This window comes from Pezoporus flaviventris, unplaced genomic scaffold, assembly GCF_033815535.1.
Source record: "Pezoporus flaviventris isolate CSIRO_AGI_PZ_B2104156 unplaced genomic scaffold, CSIRO_AGI_Pfla_v1 ptg000066l, whole genome shotgun sequence".
In the NCBI taxonomy this organism is placed as follows: domain Eukaryota; kingdom Metazoa; phylum Chordata; class Aves; order Psittaciformes; family Psittacidae; genus Pezoporus; species Pezoporus flaviventris.
In genome coordinates, this window is record NW_026892614.1 from 9169598 (window position 1) to 9188406 (window position 18809).

Sequence of the window (18809 nt, forward strand, 5' to 3'; positions counted from 1 at the left end):
TGTGGCAACACTGAGTGGTTGCTGATGAACAGGTTTGCAGTGATCATGCCTCTGTTTTCTGTTTTTGTTTTTTGTTTTTATCTTTTCCTCAGGGGAAATCGCTCACATCAAAGAGGTTAACCAGTCTAGTGCAGTCCTACTAAAAGGATCACCTTGTAGCATGGAAGCAGACTCAAATCATTATACATACTTTGTAGCTCACTGATTGCCTGACTCAGAGGACAGTAGAACAAGATGTTGCATGAGCAAGGACCTGACTTGTTTTCTTTTGTGTATACTAAGGCATTACAGACTCCGAGGGACTCTCTAGCCTTTCGATGCCACCATTTCGAAAACTGTCTGCTCACTTCCTCCTTCATATCAAGCTGGATCTGTGTCTTTTTATTTTCTGCAAGCTGAAGTACAGTGAAAAAAAAGCTTCTGCTAGGCACAGTTTATTAAAAAAAAAAAAGTCAATCAAAACCTGGAAGAAATGTAAAAAATGCATATATTAATAAATATACATATGGCATCACATTTATTGCACAATAAATTAGCACAGAAGGTTTCATTTCACTGATGTATTCACATTGAGAAAGAAAGCCTGTGTCTTTGTCTGTTGTCTGTATATTCTCTGTTAATGTTTCTTGCATTTATTTTTATACCATATTTAAAAAAGAACACCTTTTACTCCAGATGTATTAAAGCTGATCCTTTCTCTGTAAATTTGTGTATGTTTATATTGTTGTTTTATCTTTCATTAAAAGATGCAGAATCTCTTTCCTTTGGGAAGTTTGAGATTTTAATATTGAATCTGAAGATCAGTCAAGAGCAAAATCATCCCCAAACGTTACACATCTTGTGCTTTCTAAAAAGTGACATGAAATGGCATTTTCTTTCTCTCGGTGACACCTAATCAAACACACTTTATTGATAATCATTTACTTTTTCTTTTCTTTTTATCAAGCTAGCAGCAGAGAGACCTTTCCAGCTTGCTCATCATCACATAAGCAAAGTTTTCTTTAAGCTAGACTCGTTCTGTCATAGTGCAGCCTGCACAGTGATTCAGTCACTACCCAAGACCAGGTCGACTGACCTGCATTTCTTTAGGAACGGACATGAACAAAGCTGGCTGAGAACACAAGTGCATATTTGCTAATGCAAGGACAGTGTTTCTTCCTCCTTGTCACTTGTGATCCAATGCAACATTTTAAACTTAAAAGGTAGTGTTTTGGGAGTGGTAAATGTATTGTCTGTAGAGCAAACCTTGGTTAGCAACCCAGGAAGCTGTCATTTTAATTCAAGGGCTCTCTTCAGGTGTCCTGTTGAATATATACTGCTGAGTTTACTCACAGAGACCTATTGCCAGGTTTATGAGAGCATTTAGGCGTTTCCCATGAGGTTGCAGATATGGATCTTTTGAAGCTAAACTGAGCTGTAACCAGAAATCTGCTTGGCCTAAGAAACAGCAGTTTTGACTGGCAGAGATGATGTAAGGAGTGTAGGCAGAACTCCGAATAGAAAAACAATGAGTCAAACAACAAAATGCTAATGCCTCCAGGTCATTGTAGGGTGCATAGGACAAACAAGCCTTTTTAGCAATACACAGGAGAGACTCTAGCACCATCCTTCATACTGACTTTAGTTTAATATTGAGAAACAGGAGTCTTGTTTTGAAGGGAGTACCAAATCTAAAAATGCACAGTGTGACAGTCATAGACACAATAAGAATAAATTTGAATACAGTAATGCTAGCCTCACTTCATTTGACGTCAGATACGTACCTGCATTGCTGCTGCTAGGGACAGGGCTCATGCACAGAGAAGCTGTGTAGGCAGAAGGTAGCTGAGCTGCCTTCTGCAGGGAATGCTCGCTTCTCTGCTGGCTCTGTTGGTAGCCTGGTGCAGCCATAGCCCTGGATGTAGCCTGGCTGAACCCAGGACAAAATGCATTATAAATCAGTGGAGGTTCCCCAGGTTTTACTCAGTTGGGGTTTCTGGAGGTTTGGGATTTTTATTTGTTGTTTGTTTTCACATGCCACTGTGTTTCTGGTTTCTAGCTAGGATGATAACCACTGATTTCAAGTGTCTCAGGTTTTGCTAGCATAATTCTATTAAGCTTTAATCAGAAAACACTGGAAATGCCCCATGAGAGCTTGAATTTGTCATGAACTCCATTTAGGTCAACACAAAATATTCACAGTCTAGGGAGGCCAGATGAATTTTAATAAATAGACACACTGAACCCCAGATCCTAAACTCTGAGATTTTCTTATCCTTTACCACAGAAATGTGAGCTCTGAGGCATGAACTTGGGGCCAGGCAATCCACAGAAATCTGAGCTCTGCTTCGCTTCTCAGTGCCAAACAGAGGTATTTATTTCCAAACTTCTGCTGCCACCAATTGCATCAGCTGGTATTGCCTGCTTTGCCTTAGGAGTTAACTGATTAGATACCAGTGTCTGCTTTCAAGAATCACTCCCTTCAAATAACTAATGTTTCAAATTCATGCATTAGGTAATTCATGCAGCTTTTCCCTAAGATTTCCACCCCCCACACCCCAAATCATTTTGCAACACCAACTGGCTGATAAAAAGATGTGGAGCATTTGTATCCCTGAACCCATTTTGTACTTGTGCTAGTTCTGCCCTTTCAATAAATACGAAGTCACTATTGAATGGCTGTCTTTCCCTGGATTTTAACACAGGTTTTAACAGTGTCTGCAAAGTAAAAAGATGCAATACTAATAAGGATTTCAAAGTAGTTGGGGAGCTCTATTAAGGTTTAATTTGAGTTTAGTTTTCAACTCCATTGTTACACAAGTGAATTTGGCCCAAATAAAATCTGTCCACTACCTGATTTTTAAAGGGTTTGTCTGCAACCTTGTGATACTTCACCTGATCACTGTCACCTGCCAGTGGTACCATACTTGGATTGAAAACTCCAAATAGGCACAAACTTCCTTTTGCTTCCCCCAGAGAAAAAGCTAAATATCTGTTGCCACATCATAGCAGCCTTCCAGTATCTGAAGGGGGCCTATTCGTTAGTGATAGGACAAGGGGTAACGGATTTAACAGGGGAAGTTTAAATTGGACATAAGGAAGAAGTTCTTTACTGTAAGGGTGGTGAGGCACTGGAATGGATTGCCCAGGGAGGCTGTGAATGCTCCGTCCCTGGCGGTGTTCAAGGCCAGGTTGGACAGAGCCTTGGGTGACATGGTTTAGGGTGAGGTGTCCCTGCCCATGGCAGGGGAGTTGGAACTAGATGATCTTAAGGCCCTTTCCAACCCTAATTATTCTATGATTGTATGATTCTATGTGAAGATCCACTTCTAGAATTAAGACTAACTCAGATTAAGGCTTGTTTGTAATATACCTATTAGGAATTTCAATGAGGCCACAATGGGGTAAAAAGGACCTAGAGAGCAACCCAATCTGGAGGGACCACTTTTCTGTCTCCTGGGGAAGAGCCATCAATCAGTGCCATCTGGCTTTGCCCAGGAAGCCGTAAATACCCTCTGTTGGGAGATATTAATTGTAATAGTCATTAAAATAACAACGTAGTGCTGACAGCTTCCACCTGAGAAGTTGAGGTTCATCAGACACCTTGTTCCTCATGCATGCCTGTGCATAAAAGCAACTCTTAAGCCTTCAGGGGAAAGAATTGTTTGCTGATGATGCTGCAGCCTTGAGATTGCTTCGTGCTCCCACACCAGCCTGGGAAGGAAAACAGCTGGTGAGATATATGTGAGCTTCCCTAGCACCTACCTGATAACAGCAAAATATTCACCTATTCTTTTGTGAGGTGCAATTGAAAATTGTCCTTCAATCCTACAAAACCAAAGAGGGAGGAACAAGGCCTTAAACAGTGACAAGAGAAATTGCAGAATGCTGAGCTGAAACAGTAATGGAGACTGGCCAAAAATTAATGAGCTGGAGGTGAATACAGGAGCAAGAAGTGGGAGTTAATTGTAGTGACCAGAACAAAACCAACAAGGGAGGAGAACTGGGGAACTGATCGAGAGGTGGAATGCAGCTGGTGGATTCCCAGCCTGCTAGCCATGGCTGTGCAGAGCTGGAATCAAAACCACCCAAAAGTCAGACAAGATCAACTGCAGGTGGCCCTTTAATGACAGGTTTTTTGACTAGAAAGCAATTAATACCAAGTATCTGTAATTACTTTTTTTTTCAGATTGTACCGCTTGTATTGTTTGAAATAATGACATACATAAATGCCAAATAGTCCCCCAAGAAATAACAAACTGGAGGGCTAAAATCAGTTCCAGAAAATGGGACTTTTAGGAGTCCATTTAGGTTGTTTAGTTATTAAAAAAAGAAAATAGCGCCAAGGCAGACAACTAACCTGAGGGAAAGCTGTTTTCTTTAGGTACCTGGAATGAGGAGTTGGGAATGACCAGTGATTTATGTGTGGCTCTTCCAATTACATATCTTTCTGCTAAGTGATTAACAGCTGTTTGAATTTAGATTTTTAAATTAGTATATTTTTAATGTCCCTTTTAGCTAGAGATGTTGTGCACAGAACTAACACTGGTCTGATTAGGTGCATAAAACACAGAAGTTTCTCTAAAGGAAAGTTAATAGCTATAGAAACGTATATAAAATAAAGCTTTAATCCCAAGATGTTCAAGGGAAATTATCAACAACTTCTTTGACCATATTCCATGTCCACAATTTATATAAGCAAATTGCTAAGTGGTTATGAATTGTACCAATCTGCCTTTTGATCTGACTGTGCTGAATAGATTAATGCTTTTGTCTCCTGTGAGTTGAAGGTAGGCTGAATTCCCACTATCAAAGAGATGGAGGGGAAGCAAGGATGATCTCTCTGGGACTGAGCTCCCCCCCCTTGTTCTGTTCTGGACTATAGAGTCCTCAGGTGATGTGCAAATAAATGGGTTTGTTTGTACAGTCATTGTCTTGAGAGCTGCAGAGTCTCTCTAGTCATTATCTCTGCCACTATGAAGTTTATTTCCTGGTATCTAAACTAAATCTTCTTTGCTTCAATTTATCCATTTATTTTTGACCAGGCTGCTACAATCACTATAAAATGTTCCCTACCTTTTTGCTCAAGTACATAAATGGCCACTGCAACATCACAGCCTCCTTTCCTTTCTTTACTGCTGTTTTCTGAAGTGGTGAATGACTTCATTGCTCTCCTCCAGGCTAGGGGGTGTTACAGCTTACTTGCAGGACAGTGCCCAGAGCAGGCTGCAGGGCTCTCACACAGGTTTTACAGGAGGAGGGCAGAGGATTGCTGTTGTACTTCTGTCCATACACAGCTATGAGATTGCCCTTTTTGCAGTAGGTGGCCACTACTGAACTGTGCCAGCTTATGCATGTGGCACAGTGACACCCAGATCCTTTGCACTAAAACATAGGTGGTTGTTCTCCTTTGTGTGTAGCTGAGTCTTCCTGGGTCAGTGAGGCCTCTTCTGTTGTCCATTGAGTAGTATCCTAATTTTTCAGGCCATCTCTTTTCCTAAGATCACTTACCTTTTTTGATATTAACCTGTGAAATACTTGTAGTCCTCTTACCTGGGGGTATCTTTATGTGTGGGTGAGAGTGAGGAATTTGTGGCCTGATTCTCTAAAGCATGAATGAGAGCAAGTGCCATTGTCACTATTTGCCGTAAGGGATCTGTATGTATAAATTGCTAAGAGAAATTGCTGTGACAATAAATCCTGAGAACCTGCTCAAATGCTAGATGATAGTCCTTATTTACAAGTGTGGACGTGGACAGTAAATATCAAATATTAAGACACGATTGTAAATGTTACCTTGTTAGTGGCATTTGCACAATTTTTATTGCACTTTTTCGTTGCTCCCAGAATATATTCTGCTGCATTCACCTTCATTGGCTCCTGTTTGATTTGACTAGATTTTGAAATCTCTCATTAGATTCATCACAGATGTCAGCTTTCAAAATAGATACTCTTTACCACCCTTCCTCTTAACCTTGTGGGTGCTTCTTCTGCATGTATGTCACATAAACGAGGCATTTCATTATGCACATGTCTTTTATATCCACCTCTTTATGCCTTTTCCCCTTTCCTTTTTAACAGATGTGTGGCAATGCCATATTTAGTGTAACTTACTTCTCTACCTTTCTGCTGAGAGGAATGTATAACCTGAAATCTCTGACCCTTTTTGAGTTCATCTCTTCTGATGTGCTTATCTTTGTATGATTCATCTTTTCTTTTAGACTCTCTTTCTTCTCCTCCCCCTCAGTAACATCTTTTTTAGGATTCTCCATCTTTTATGTTCCTTTTCCTTTGTTCCCCTGATCCTCGCTCCATTGATCCCTCCTGTGTGTTCCTATGGTGCTCACTAATGCTCTTTACACTTCCCTCCTCTGTTTTATCTTTCATGGAATTGAAAGAAATTACAGGCTAAAGAAAAAAAAAAAAAAGAAGAAAAAGCATTAAAGGAAAGGCAGGCCAGTGCTAGGGCGAGGGCTGAGGTAGAACGTGCCTCTGACAGTGGTCTGATCTCAGGGGATCACCCTGCCTATGGGTGCCTGCCTTTCCCTTCCCCACCCTGCTGCCACCAGCTCTCCACTCCTCCACTAGCCACTGCTGCCCCAAACTCCTCTCTCTTGGAGATGTTGGTGAGGATTCAGACATAAGCACACAGAGGCGTTTCTAAACACCTGAGGTACTGCCCTAAGCTCCTCTGTGCATCAGACAGAAGAGGTTCATAAAATCCTTACTTTGGCAGCAGGACTAAGGATTAGGCATTCAAAAGCTAGTCTGGCATGCCATGGCATGGCAATAGATCATGGAGTGGCTGTTAGTAATGTTACCACCTTTGTTTAAACTGTTCTCCAAGTCTCTCTGTAAAGCCCTTGTACCAGGAGGGTCACACCCCCAGGTGTCCTTGGGCTGGGGGAAGGAAGGGGGCAGGTACTCATGTCATTCACTCCAGGAACTGCGGTTCCAAATAAATTGGGAGCTTCAGTTTCTTTCATGGTAACAGCAAGGTGAGGGAGGTCCACAGAACGATGCAGAGAATCTTGGTCTCCTATCAAACAGTCTGTGGGAGGCAGGAAGGAAGAGTTAAGCCCATGCCTATTTTTCTAAGTCCTGGTTTATACTGGTCTGGGAGGTAGCTGCAGTGAAGATAACGAATGGGCTTATGGAAGCTCATGTACTTAAATCACAGATCAGGTTTTGGGGGTGAAGGGATATAAATGTGGAATTTCATCAATGGGTAGACTTTATTTAAAATTATCTGGTGTTTTAAAAGGTGACACTAGCAGCAAAGTAAACTGCTGAAGATACAGTGCAGATAATTAGATAGATATTGCAAGGGAAACGGGTTCCAGAAAGTTGGGTTAGGAAACAATTAAGGTTGTAATTCCTAGGTCATTTTGGGAAGCTCCATTTCTCTTTCCTGCACCTTACCTGAAGTACTTCAACAACCTTGCTGTGTTCCTGATGAGCAAGGCCTTGCCTAATCTCTCTTCCATTACTTTCCTTCTTAATCTTTTTCCTCATCTTTTCTGTCACTGTTGGACACGCCAGGCATGAGACAGTAGCTGCTGCTGCTCTCTCAACAGCACATTTGCGTGCAGGGGGGATTTTCATTACTATCTCTGTTTCTTCCTATAATAATAAAACTTAAAATGTCATGCTTGTATTTTCTTCCAAAGGACTTCTTCCAAGGGCAATTCAAGTCATACAGACCCATATCACCAACTGTTTCTGTCTACTTGTGTATTAGCAGTATTCATTTTATTGGGAAAAAATAGCAAAACCAAAACAAAAATGTGGAAGTTATGAATTTCAGATATTTATTCTGCTGTTTGTCAGAGCTGAGTAGAAAAACAAATTGCCCTTTACTCCCTGCTTAAATCCCATTGCCGTGTTAAAACTGCACTTTGCTATTCCCATCAGCAAGGGGCATGGAGCATCTGCTGACCTTTCAGTGTCTCTGCTGGCATCTCTCACTGTTTCTCCCTGCCCCAAACTCCCAGCATACTTCCCCTTAAGTCAGGGATGTGAAACCTGTAAGACTGACTTTAAAGTATACTTGCTCTTTGCTCAGCAGGTATGCTTGTGCTTGCTAGATGGATGTCAGCTGTGGTACCTTTTCGGTACCCATGGGTTTGGGGGATTTTTTGAAAGATGGTTTGGACTTCTACAGCCCCAGACCCCACCATGTGCTGGGAATTCACCTTTCTTTCTAGAAAGCTTTTGAAGGCAACCTCTTTCCACCAACTGCATGGACTAGGAAGAGTGGCTTTGATCTCTTTGTGTCTTTTAATGAGAAATAAATAAACAAGGGTTTGTAGGCCAGAAGACCTCAAGGAATAAAACAGAGAGAGGGAGAGGGCAAAAGAAGAGTGTTAAAAATTAAAAAGGAGCATTAAAGTAACAGCTGGAATAGTGAAATCAAGGCCCACCACCTGCCTCTTGTTATAGCTATCATTTATTTCTCTATCTTGAGAGCAATCATTGGTGGCTGCTCTCCTCCTATTCTGTGTTAATGCTGTGACTAGTGAAGCATCAGGAGAAAACAGAAGAGGAGCCAGAGACCACAGGACACTCGTGTGTTTGGTGGCATTGCCTGACATGGGGGACAGCACTGGGAAGACAGGAGGACTTTGTTCTACGTACCCTGCAAACCATGTAGAGCCTGCTGCTTTTATTTTTCATCTAAACAGAGATTTTGGATGTGCTGCCCCAATTGTGTTGTGTGAAAAAAAGAAGAAAAGAAAAGGCCTTTCCATGCCCAGCATGGTGAAAAAGTCCAGTGTTGCCCATAGAAGTTGCATCCTTTTCCAGTTCCTGAAAGCTCCTGCACCAGGATGGAGCTCGTTACTCATCATTGTTGAGGCCTCATGGTCTCGTGCATCCAGCAACAGCGGCAGCTGCCTGCTTCTTGCTCTGGCAGAAAGGAGCTGTCAGCAGCAGTCCTTCCTGTGATGCAGAAATGGCTTCTCCTAACAGTGAGCCCTCCTGGATACTCTTCTGTCATATTGGTACGGACAAGGCAGCACCAGCATGGCTGGTGTATCAGTGCTGTTCTCGTTCAATACGGCTAAAATTTTAATTCTGCTGAGGAAAAATGAGTAACCTGAATGCTATTACTTACTTTGACTTGTGTAATGCTGAATATGAAAAATACTGATGATACAAATTTATTGGATGGGACATTTTTGGTATCCATTATAGCCCATTATTTGGAAAATATAAGTAGAGCTTAGAATTGGAAACGAAGAAAGTTAAAATAATTTTCTTCACTTTTCCCCTGCAATAGTTCTGAAGTGATCATATGCTTTTTTTTTCTCTTTCTTTTTTCCGTTGCTGTGTCTTGCTGACTTTCATGCCGAGAGCCAATGTTCATAGGAAACAAACCAACCCGATTTAATTTTCCTTCTCTAAACCCTGAGCCATGGTGATGATACAAGTTGCTGGGCAGCAACTGCAGTTTCACTTCCAGCATCAGCAATCAAAACATTTGTTATCCTTGTGTAGCACAGGCGCTCCTTAAAGCCTTCTTCCCAGAAGCCGGGAGGAGGGCATAGGGCTGGGGATAGGGCTGAGGATGTGGCTAGGGCTGGGAATAGGGATAGGGATAGGGATAGGGATAGGGATAGGGATAGGGATAGGGATAGGGATAGGGATAGGGATAGGGATAGGGATAGGGATAGGGATAGGGATAGGGATAGGGATAGGGATAGGGATAGAGCGGGGGCTGGGGCTGGGAGCGCGGTGCGGCGGCAGTGACACCTGGTGGGTGCGTGCAGGAACGGTTCCGGGTGAGCAGAGGCTGGTCCCGGCAGTCCCGAGTGGGAGCCCACGGGAAGGAGGAGGCTGTGTCCTGCCCGTTCCCGCGGAGGCGCTGCCTGCCCTCCCCTCTGCAGCTCTTTCTCCTGGGCAAGGAGCGGGTCCCGAAGCGGAAATGCAGGCGGGGGCAGACAGGGACGCGGGAGCTGGAAGTGAGCAGTAGGTGCCGAGTAGGAGGCAGTTGATGCGCTGAAGCTGGTATAGAATTGCATCGGCTCAATAGAAGTGGATGAGACCAACGCTGGTTTACTGATCATGAAATTTACTACATTTTACTTTACGTTGCACTTTACATTTCAGCTTAATGGCTTTAAGCTGAAAGCGGGGAAATTTAGATGAGATATTAGGAAAAAAAATCTTCACTATGAGGGTGGTGAGACACTGGGACAGGTTGCCTGAAGCTGTGGTTGCCTCATCCCTGGCAGTGTTCAAGGATAGGTTGGAAGGGGCTTTGAGCAACCTGGGCTAGTGGAAGGTTGGAACCAGGGGATCTTTAAGGTCCCTTCCAACCCAAACTGTTCTATGATTCCATGATTCTTCATATCCCAATGAAAATAACATGGATTATTTTTGTTAGATTATGCCAGAGGAGGGTGTCTCTGTTAAGACGGTTCCCAGAAACCAGTGTTGCTGCAGTGCAATCTATTAGTTCTAGGTCTTTTGGATTGTATCAGGATACATTTGGCTTGTCTCAAGTTGACTTCACTAGCTTTGGGAACTGATTTAAATAATGGATGTGAAAGGAGCCTGAAATGAAGAAGAAACAATAACAGCCAGTACATCAAGGTCTGGTTTGAGCCTGGAAACATGCAGATGCTGAGGACTGATGGAAGAAGTGGTTACATAGATTTGACTGCAAATGCCTGAGGAAGCCTGGGTATGTTCCTGGGAAGAAACAGCAGAGAGCCCCCTCCAGCTTGGCTGCCCATGGTTAAGGTGGGCTTTGAAGTCATGCATGGGAGTGTTGCTTCCGGTTGTTCCTCTGATTGCATCCAGGACACTGGGATTTTGGTCCTGTGATCTGTGAGCAAACAGCCTGCCAGAAGGAAACCCACTCCCACCTAGTTCTGGTTTCAGGGGGAATCTCTTGGCAAAGGCTAAAATATCAGTGGTTAACCACTGCCAAACTGCAGTGGTACGGTCTTTACAGCTCTCCCCACTTCAGTTCCTATCTGTTTCTGAGAACGAGAATGAGAGACTGAATATAAAAACGGTGCTTAAATTTCATGGCCTTCCACTTGCACGGTTAAATTCTGTTTTGTGGGTGCTGCAAATACATGGGATTCGTTTACATCAATTTTGGGCTTCCTTTCCCTTCTTCTCCAGAGCCCCCAGACTGTGTGATGGGGTTGATGAGGAGCTCTGACTGTTTTCCAGCCTTTTCCGTCTCACTTTTGCATATCACATTCCAGCTTTCCCAAAGAATCTGCAGTCTGGCTGTGAGGACAACAGGCAACCCAGGGCTATGCACCCTCATGACCTCAGATGCTGAACCATTCTGGGGAGACTATTCTATGGAGAATCATGTATGTGGGGAGTTACTTTCCAACTTTGAAACTCAAAATGCTTTTTTTCCCATTAGTAATAGACAGCCAACTTTCATAACATAATGTTTAATAAAAAATATATTAGGTATTTGTATGTAATTTTTTTATGTCTGGAATGGATGTTATGGAAAGCAATTGCCTTGGCTTTAGGGGATGGAGAGAAAGTTTGTCTTTGCTTGGATATATAGCACTCCCCTTTGGGATGGTGTCATTTGATAATTCCTGCCACATGTTCTCATGAGTAGGATGTTTTTGTTTCCTTACTGTGTCTCCCCCCAAGTCCTGCTGGGTAATATTTCAGATGGTCACGGTCAAAAAAAGCATGTGACAGCTTCCAGATGTTCAAATAATCAAAGCGATCTGCAGATCTAAGGGAGCACACCAACAAACAAATGAAGGATAACTTGAAGGGCTGCAGTCTAGGTGGGGGGCCACATTCAGAGGTGGTGTAGCAGGCTGAAGGATAGTCTTTTAATATCTGGAGAATTCACTGATGTCTACATCACTTGCTAAAAATGAGACAGTCTGATGTGGCTGGGCAGGCAGTAGAAACCGAAAACATCGGATCTGGTTGTGGTTTTCCCGCAGCTTGGAGCAATGATAGCGTCCCAGGGGATCGAGGAGGGCTGTCACGGTGCAGCACAGCTCTGAGCTGTGCTGGCTGCTGGGCTCCAGCTCGTGTGATGCAGCTGGGACTAAGAAATGTGACCATGCCCTGCTGCCGTCCACACCATCACCCCATCTGGGCTTTGTCCTGGCTGAGGGGCTGGTGCCCAGGCAGTGAGTGCTGCACTCAGCTGAGAGATGGGAGGACAATTCTCAGAGCAGGGAAACACGCCTGCTTCTGGCTTGCTCCTACCTGGTTTGTATAGGCACCTGTTTAGGCATTAGTAACTAGTTCAAAGCTGGGGTTTGGGAGACATTCAAAACCATTAATCATCCCAGGTGATTTTTGTTGGTCAAACCAACAGCTTTATAAAAACAGACAAGCTTCCAGCTTTGTAAAAACAGACAAGACAATTGAAAATGTACAATGGGACACTGTATTCCTCTTTGGGAATGTAAAATCTTCCTCATAAAGAAAAAAATGAAGCTTGTATTAGTCACTGTCAACCTGATGCTTGTAGAGGTGAATGAGGACAGTTGTGTACCTCTGTGCAGTGTGTATGGACCAGCAAGCAGGAGCAGGAGGCTGCACATCACTGACTGCTGTCCTGCAGACTGGGCAGTCCTCTCTGGTCACAGGAGGGACAACAGCCCCACCTCACAGGGTCCTACAGCAAGTCTGCTGGTGCCTTTTCGCACGCTGGCATGTCGTGTGGCACTGCCTCTGCTGCCGGTGGCACATCCTATGAAACAGATGTAACAGATGTGCTGTGGGTGTGCAACTGGCACAGCTGTGCTGGAAAATTGTTTTACAAAGCCTTCCATGTCAGTGATCGGGAGGGGCAGACATCATTATTACTATTATTATTATTATTTCTACTACTGCTATTACTTCTACTAATTTGTGTGCAAACAATGCTGGCTCAAAATCTGCCTCAGCTGCTGATGGAAAAAAGCAGATCTGATCACATCAAGAGAGCTGCTGGTGGTTTGAATGTTACTGTGACTCCTACAGGCTGATGCTTTTGAAGCATAACTATTTGGTAGATGATTGCTACTGACTACTCTTTCCCCTTGGTAGTAAGGCTTTGTGTGACTTTTCATGCAATCCTACACAGGCATTTTACTGCATTGAGAGGTAATAGTGTAGCATGCTAGCAAATTCAGTTCCACACTTGGAAAAGGAACAGCTTTGAGACAGTTGTCCGCCACCAAGTCAGCTTTTGTAAGTCAAGTTCTGTGTATTGCATTCCCCAAGAATTTGGAGAACTTCTGGCAAGATTATTTCTTGGTTTTGCTCAAAGAATCCCTTTGTATGTACATAGTGGGGGGAAGATCAATACACTACTCATCTGGAAAATTGGACTATGGTGCCCATGTACGTGGAGGGCCTGAGCCTGAGAAGGGCATTGTCAGCAGTATAGGGGCCTTGGACGAGGCACACCATGACATGGGCAAACACCCAAAAGTGAGGAGGATGCTGCTATGCACGAGGACACTGGTACCTGAATGCGTTGCGGGAAAGTGGTGGCCGTGAAAAATTGGATCTGGGTCACACAACAGATATTTGCTATGATGAGTCATTGCTGTCCTGGTTCATGTCTGTAAAACTGGGATAACAAGGTTTCACATTGTAAACCCTGAGAAGGTTTGGAGGGTTGTGTTTTTCTATGAGCTGGAGCATCAACACGTGCTTCCATCATTTATCATGTGGTTGTCAAGACTGCAAGCTCATTGCCCACGTCCACAGGGAAAGTTATAATTACTTATATATGGTAAACTAAAAATGGAAATCATTCACTGCAGTGGAAGCTGACTCAAGAAGGACAGATCATCAGTGGGGAGAAGTGATAAGAGAAGTAAAGCTGCTGCATTGTAAACCAGAAAACAGTGTGACAAAAAAACAAGTGGCCTCCATCTACTGTCTACCCATCCTCTGGTCATCCCCCCATCCCTCTGCTAGCTACATATTTGTATGTTTTTATTTAAAAAACAGGCTAGGGAGCAGCATGGAGCGGGGTGGTTGGGGCAAGAGGAAAGCGGATAAAGGCCCTTTTCCCCTTGGCTTGTAAATCCGTGCCTGGTCTCCCTTCAAGGCTTCGTAGTTTAGAAAGAATTGCAGTTTGTTCTTCAAAAGATGTGTCAGTCTGTTATGGATTAAGAAGACAATATGCCTTCCACATTTACTCTCTTTGCAAAGACTGATTTTTGGAGGATTTGCTAGTCACTTCATTTCAGATGCATTTTTTAACATGTTCACATTTCTTTGTGGTTAAACTTAGATCCTGTCCTTCCTGAATCCTATAAGGCTTGCTGTGTGGTGTTTGTCTTCTCATGGTCATTACTGATATATACCCACTGCACTCATTGTGCTCCACTAAAACAATTTTGTCAGGGTAAAAATTGCGAATTAAAATATTTTCTCAGAAGGCAGACTCCAAACATAGTTTTGTAACAAAAAATCCCCAATTGTTTCCAAACTGAGCTTAATTTAAAGTGAAGGATAAATATTTCCCTTTACTATTACTCAGATGTGATCTTCCCAAAGCTTCAGACATGAATAATCTCTCTAAATTTTCCAGCTATTTCAATATCCTGGCCATATTGAACTCAGCCTGTGGATCTAGCACCCATTCAGGAAAATCTGCAGACAAGGCCAATGCCTGACGTCTCTATCCATTAAAATCAGTGATCACACATTTTCTACTTTACTTTCGCAGTTTTGGTTTCCTTTCATTTCTTGTTTGCAGCTGCACCTTCATTTTTCCCTTTTTAGTGAGAACTTGGGAAGTTCCCACTACCTTCCTGCCTCTGCCTCTTCTTTCTTTAGAATCGCTAGTCTGCTTGCCTTATTTTAATAGCTATCATTCTCATTCGTTGATTGCAGATTTTGGCCAAATCCTGATAATGTCAACAGAAAGGTTTTCCCTGGAATTTTAGACGTGTTTCTGTTGTGTTTTTTCTTTCCCCTCCTTCTTGCTGCCTGGCTGGCTGATTTAAACAAATATTTTCAGAACAGCTTGTCCTCAGTTGACTAAACTGGTAAATAATGGATAAATATAGTTTTGATTGGGAACAGCTTTCTGGCTAAGGATGGAATACGGCACTAAAGAAGAATTTTTCTCACCTTGAGTCATGGGATCTGGTTGGTTAAATTAAAACCGTTTACTTAACCTGCCTGTACAACACACAAACATCAGAGATGTGCTTTAGCTGTACTGATACTTTGTGCTGCCTACACTACTACGCTAGCTGCCACACCTGGGCAGTAATTCTATTTTGTGAAACAGAAATAGCCTGGCTTTCATTCCTTCTTTGTGTCAAATTTAAATTAAGTACTTAAGTAAAGGCTCAGGCTTATTCTTCCAAGTCATACCTTTTTTTTTTTTTTCTCGCCCTCTGGAAGGGAAATGTTGTTCTGTCATAAGCCTCAAGCTTCTATGTGTATAAATTCATCAGTGTCCTAAGGCTGGCTACCTACCTCCATAACTCAATCCTGCTATAACTGTACTGTCTTCTTACCAAAATGTACTTCACCAAGCCTACAAAAGGGATGTTGCTATGTTTGTTCGGGTTGCCTTTGCAGCATGCAGAGGACTTCTATAAGTATTTTTCTATCTGTTTATTTACACAGAGGGGCTAGAAATATTACAATGTTCTCCATATACATAGTAAAAGTAAAAACCCAACTTGCAACAGTAATATGAATATAAGTCATTGTATTTTGAATTTTGATTGTAATAAATTACAGCTATAGTTCGCACAACCCAGCTATTATCTCAGATTGTCTCTCTGCAGAATCACAAAAACAATCTGAGTCATTCCAACTTGATTCATGTTCAGTTCCTGTTTGGGAAAGCTTCTCTCACCATCAGACCGCCTCATAACTTTTTTTCCTGAGAAAGCTCAGATCCTGTACAACAGTCCCAGAGCCTATGGTGGGTTCTGCAGCATGAATCATGGAAAATATGCATCCCTGGTTATTTGTAGCTGGTTATTTTTGCAGAAGTCCATGTGGAAAAAGAGCCATGTGATTTTGTTCTATGCGATACGTGTGTCTTTTTGGCACTCTAATGGGAATTGTTTAATAGAGACTAATCAAGCATATCAAAAGATGTCAGTACTTGAAAGAGGAAACAGAGGTGTGGTTGACATGTAGAGCTGAGATAGATTATGAACCAGTTTCAGAGAGAAAGAGAGTGAATTTGCCTGTCTGAATAAAGCAAGGCCTCAGAGAGTTTCCCTGTTTCTCCCAGAGCACTCTTCATGGTTTGTCACTAAATTATTGTGAAACCTCTATTCGTCTTTGTTGTGGTTTCATTTCACCTATGTATAATATGTTAATTCAACTAGTACATGCAGAACATATTATTTCAAGTAGTTCACGGCGCTGATTAATTAATAAATAACTTTGGCACTCTTACCTGAAAAGCATAATAGAATCAGAGAAAATGCCTTCTACTTGCCAGCCTTCCTTACATCATTTGAGAGACCTCTCTCTTTTTAGAGAGCTCCCTCTTTTGAGCTGAAAATACAGAACAGCAACTCCATATAATATCTTAGACATGAAGTGAATAATAATGTATAACTTCAAGGAAATGAGGCTACACAGTATAATGATGATACTAGCTATCATTTCTGTAGTTGAACAGCTCAGCAGTGAGCAACTTTGCTTCTGATATGTCCTGCAAAAATATGGTACTCATTTTACTATTAGTAACAGAGGTAGTATTAAGGGCAAGTAAGAGAATAAAATCATCAAAACATTGGCAGATGTTGCAAAGATTAGGGTTATCATATATAATGAGGATTAAAGGAACTCAGAAGTAAAGACTGAGGTGCTTTGTCATCTGATGTCAGATGACTGAGCAATAGTCATTTATCCAACAGGGAAAAGTAGAGTCAGATGCAGAGAAAAAAGATGTAGGGCTGTGCATACTGTCGGGAGCATCCTCAACCGGGTATCAGTGAGCTTAAACGGGACAGGCGGCTCATGTCCCAGGTATCAGCTGGACATGAGCTCCAAGGTAAAACTGGTCAAAAACTAATGTGACTCCTGGGATCATGTGTTTTTGGCAAGGATGACTTGTTTCCTCTATGTGTGTGCTGGGCTCCAAAGCAGGGTGTTTGCTTTAGGCACTCCTAAAGCCTGACAGAAAACCAGACAGGGTGCAGGCAACAGCTCGGAGAGCAACCAAAAGACCAGAAAGCACCTTCTGGTAGAAGCTGTAGGTACACATTTTTTTAAGCATACCCAGAAAAGGTTAGCGGATTACTGGTTACAGACGGTAAGTATTTACTTTAGGACTAACACTCTTCCAATCTAACAAATAAAGATATAAAAAGATCTGGTGGCTGGAGCTGGACAAATGAGCAGGAGGAAAAGGCTACACATTTCACCAGGCAAATACTTTGCTGTTGGCAGGGATGGCAATAGGTTCTTGTGGCTTTTCTACCATTAGCAATTCTTAAATCGAGAATAGATGTTGTTGGGTTTTTTAATCTAACACATGTACTCAAGTTTAAACTGGCTCACATTCAGGCATGTTCTGTGTCCTAAATTATGTGGTTAGGTGACCACATGGCGACTCCTGGTTTTATAATCTGAAAATCCTTTTGCTCTGACAAATAGCAGTGGAGGAGCTTCTACTGTGGCTGAGATTTTGGATTAATGGATGCTTGTTGTGTTTACTGGGGTCAGCATTTACCTTTCTTCCTTCTCTGAACCAGCTTACCACTGACTGGTCCTGGCTGCCGAGCTGCACACTAGGCAGACCTGTCCTGCCTAGCCCAAAGATGCTCCTTTTTCACTTATTTCTCTCCTCCCAGGCTGGAAACCCACATTCATTTTTCCGAGGAGCCAGGAGCCACCTTGAACCGGGGAACTTCTGTAGCGCTTTGAGAGTAACCATTCACAAAGACCTTACAGCTCTGAACTACAGCACGCACAAAGAACACTTTTTTTCTAGCGACTACAAAATGCTGCAATAAGCTTTACTCAAATGAAACCTCTATTAGCGGTAGTGGAGCTTTGTATGTTAGTCACCAAGGATTTGACTATCAGATAATTGTGATTATACGTTCTCCTCAGAACAACATGCATTATTTAAGAAGAAAATCAAACTCCAATCAAGCTGTTCAGAGAGTTTAAGATATTCAGATGTAGAGCTCCCAGCGTCCCTGTTTTAGCCATTGGGGTATAGTGCAAGATGCTGCTAAGCAGGCAACAGTCTCAGGATTTATTGCAGTGACTGAAATTATAAATACAGAAAGTTCACAGAAAAGCCTGCTCTCGTGAACTTTCAACCAGCATTTGCAAAGTAAGAAGCCATAGATTATTAATATAATAAATGGATGCATATCTGTCCAAATGTTTAATAAAGATAATATGTGAGAAGCATGAAACAAGTCATTTTCCTCTGCAGTAAAAATATATTTCTTCTATTGGATGCAGAACAGTGTCAGTAGCAGTTGAAACTTGTTGAAGTTTTCATGTTCAGAAAATGATACTCTAACAAGAATCATACCAAAAACACAGGTCTTAGAATAGGAATTGTCCGGTCAGAGGAGACCAAAATTTGACAAAGTAATGGTTGAATTCTCTGTAATTAAGAAATATATACATATATACACACACTATTTACATAAGATCTTGATATCAAAAGGTAAACTGAATCATGCAATACAATCCAGCAAAATCTATTTTTATAAATACTCTTTGTCCCCAGGAAGACATGGGGACAGCAATGCTTTTGATTTTAAAAGGTCGGATCACCTGTTTCTGGTTGCTTTGGCTATTGGAGTATGGCTGGGCTGAAAAGGCCAGTGCTTACTTGGCCTACAGTTGCCGCACACCCTACAACTGCC

At 42.3% G+C, this 18809-nt stretch overlaps 1 protein-coding gene across 7 annotated transcripts in view; it reads left to right on the forward strand.

The window, feature by feature from the left end:
• RGS7 (regulator of G protein signaling 7) overlaps positions 1–18354 on the forward strand; it is a 261029-nt gene extending 242675 nt beyond the window's left edge. For 4 of the 7 annotated variants that reach the window (XR_009746551.1, XR_009746552.1, XM_061471175.1 and 1 more), the window contains one exon: positions 93–762. Coding sequence is in view for 5 of the 7 variants with exons in the window: in XM_061471175.1 (XP_061327159.1) it covers positions 93–143 (51 nt within the window). In the remaining 2 variants the exon portion in view is untranslated. Of the gene's footprint in view, positions 1–92; positions 763–17771 lie in introns of those variants that run through there. The other 3 variants (XM_061471177.1, XM_061471174.1, XM_061471178.1) reach the window with 1 other exon arrangement.
• Positions 18355–18809: the final 455 nt, after the last annotated feature.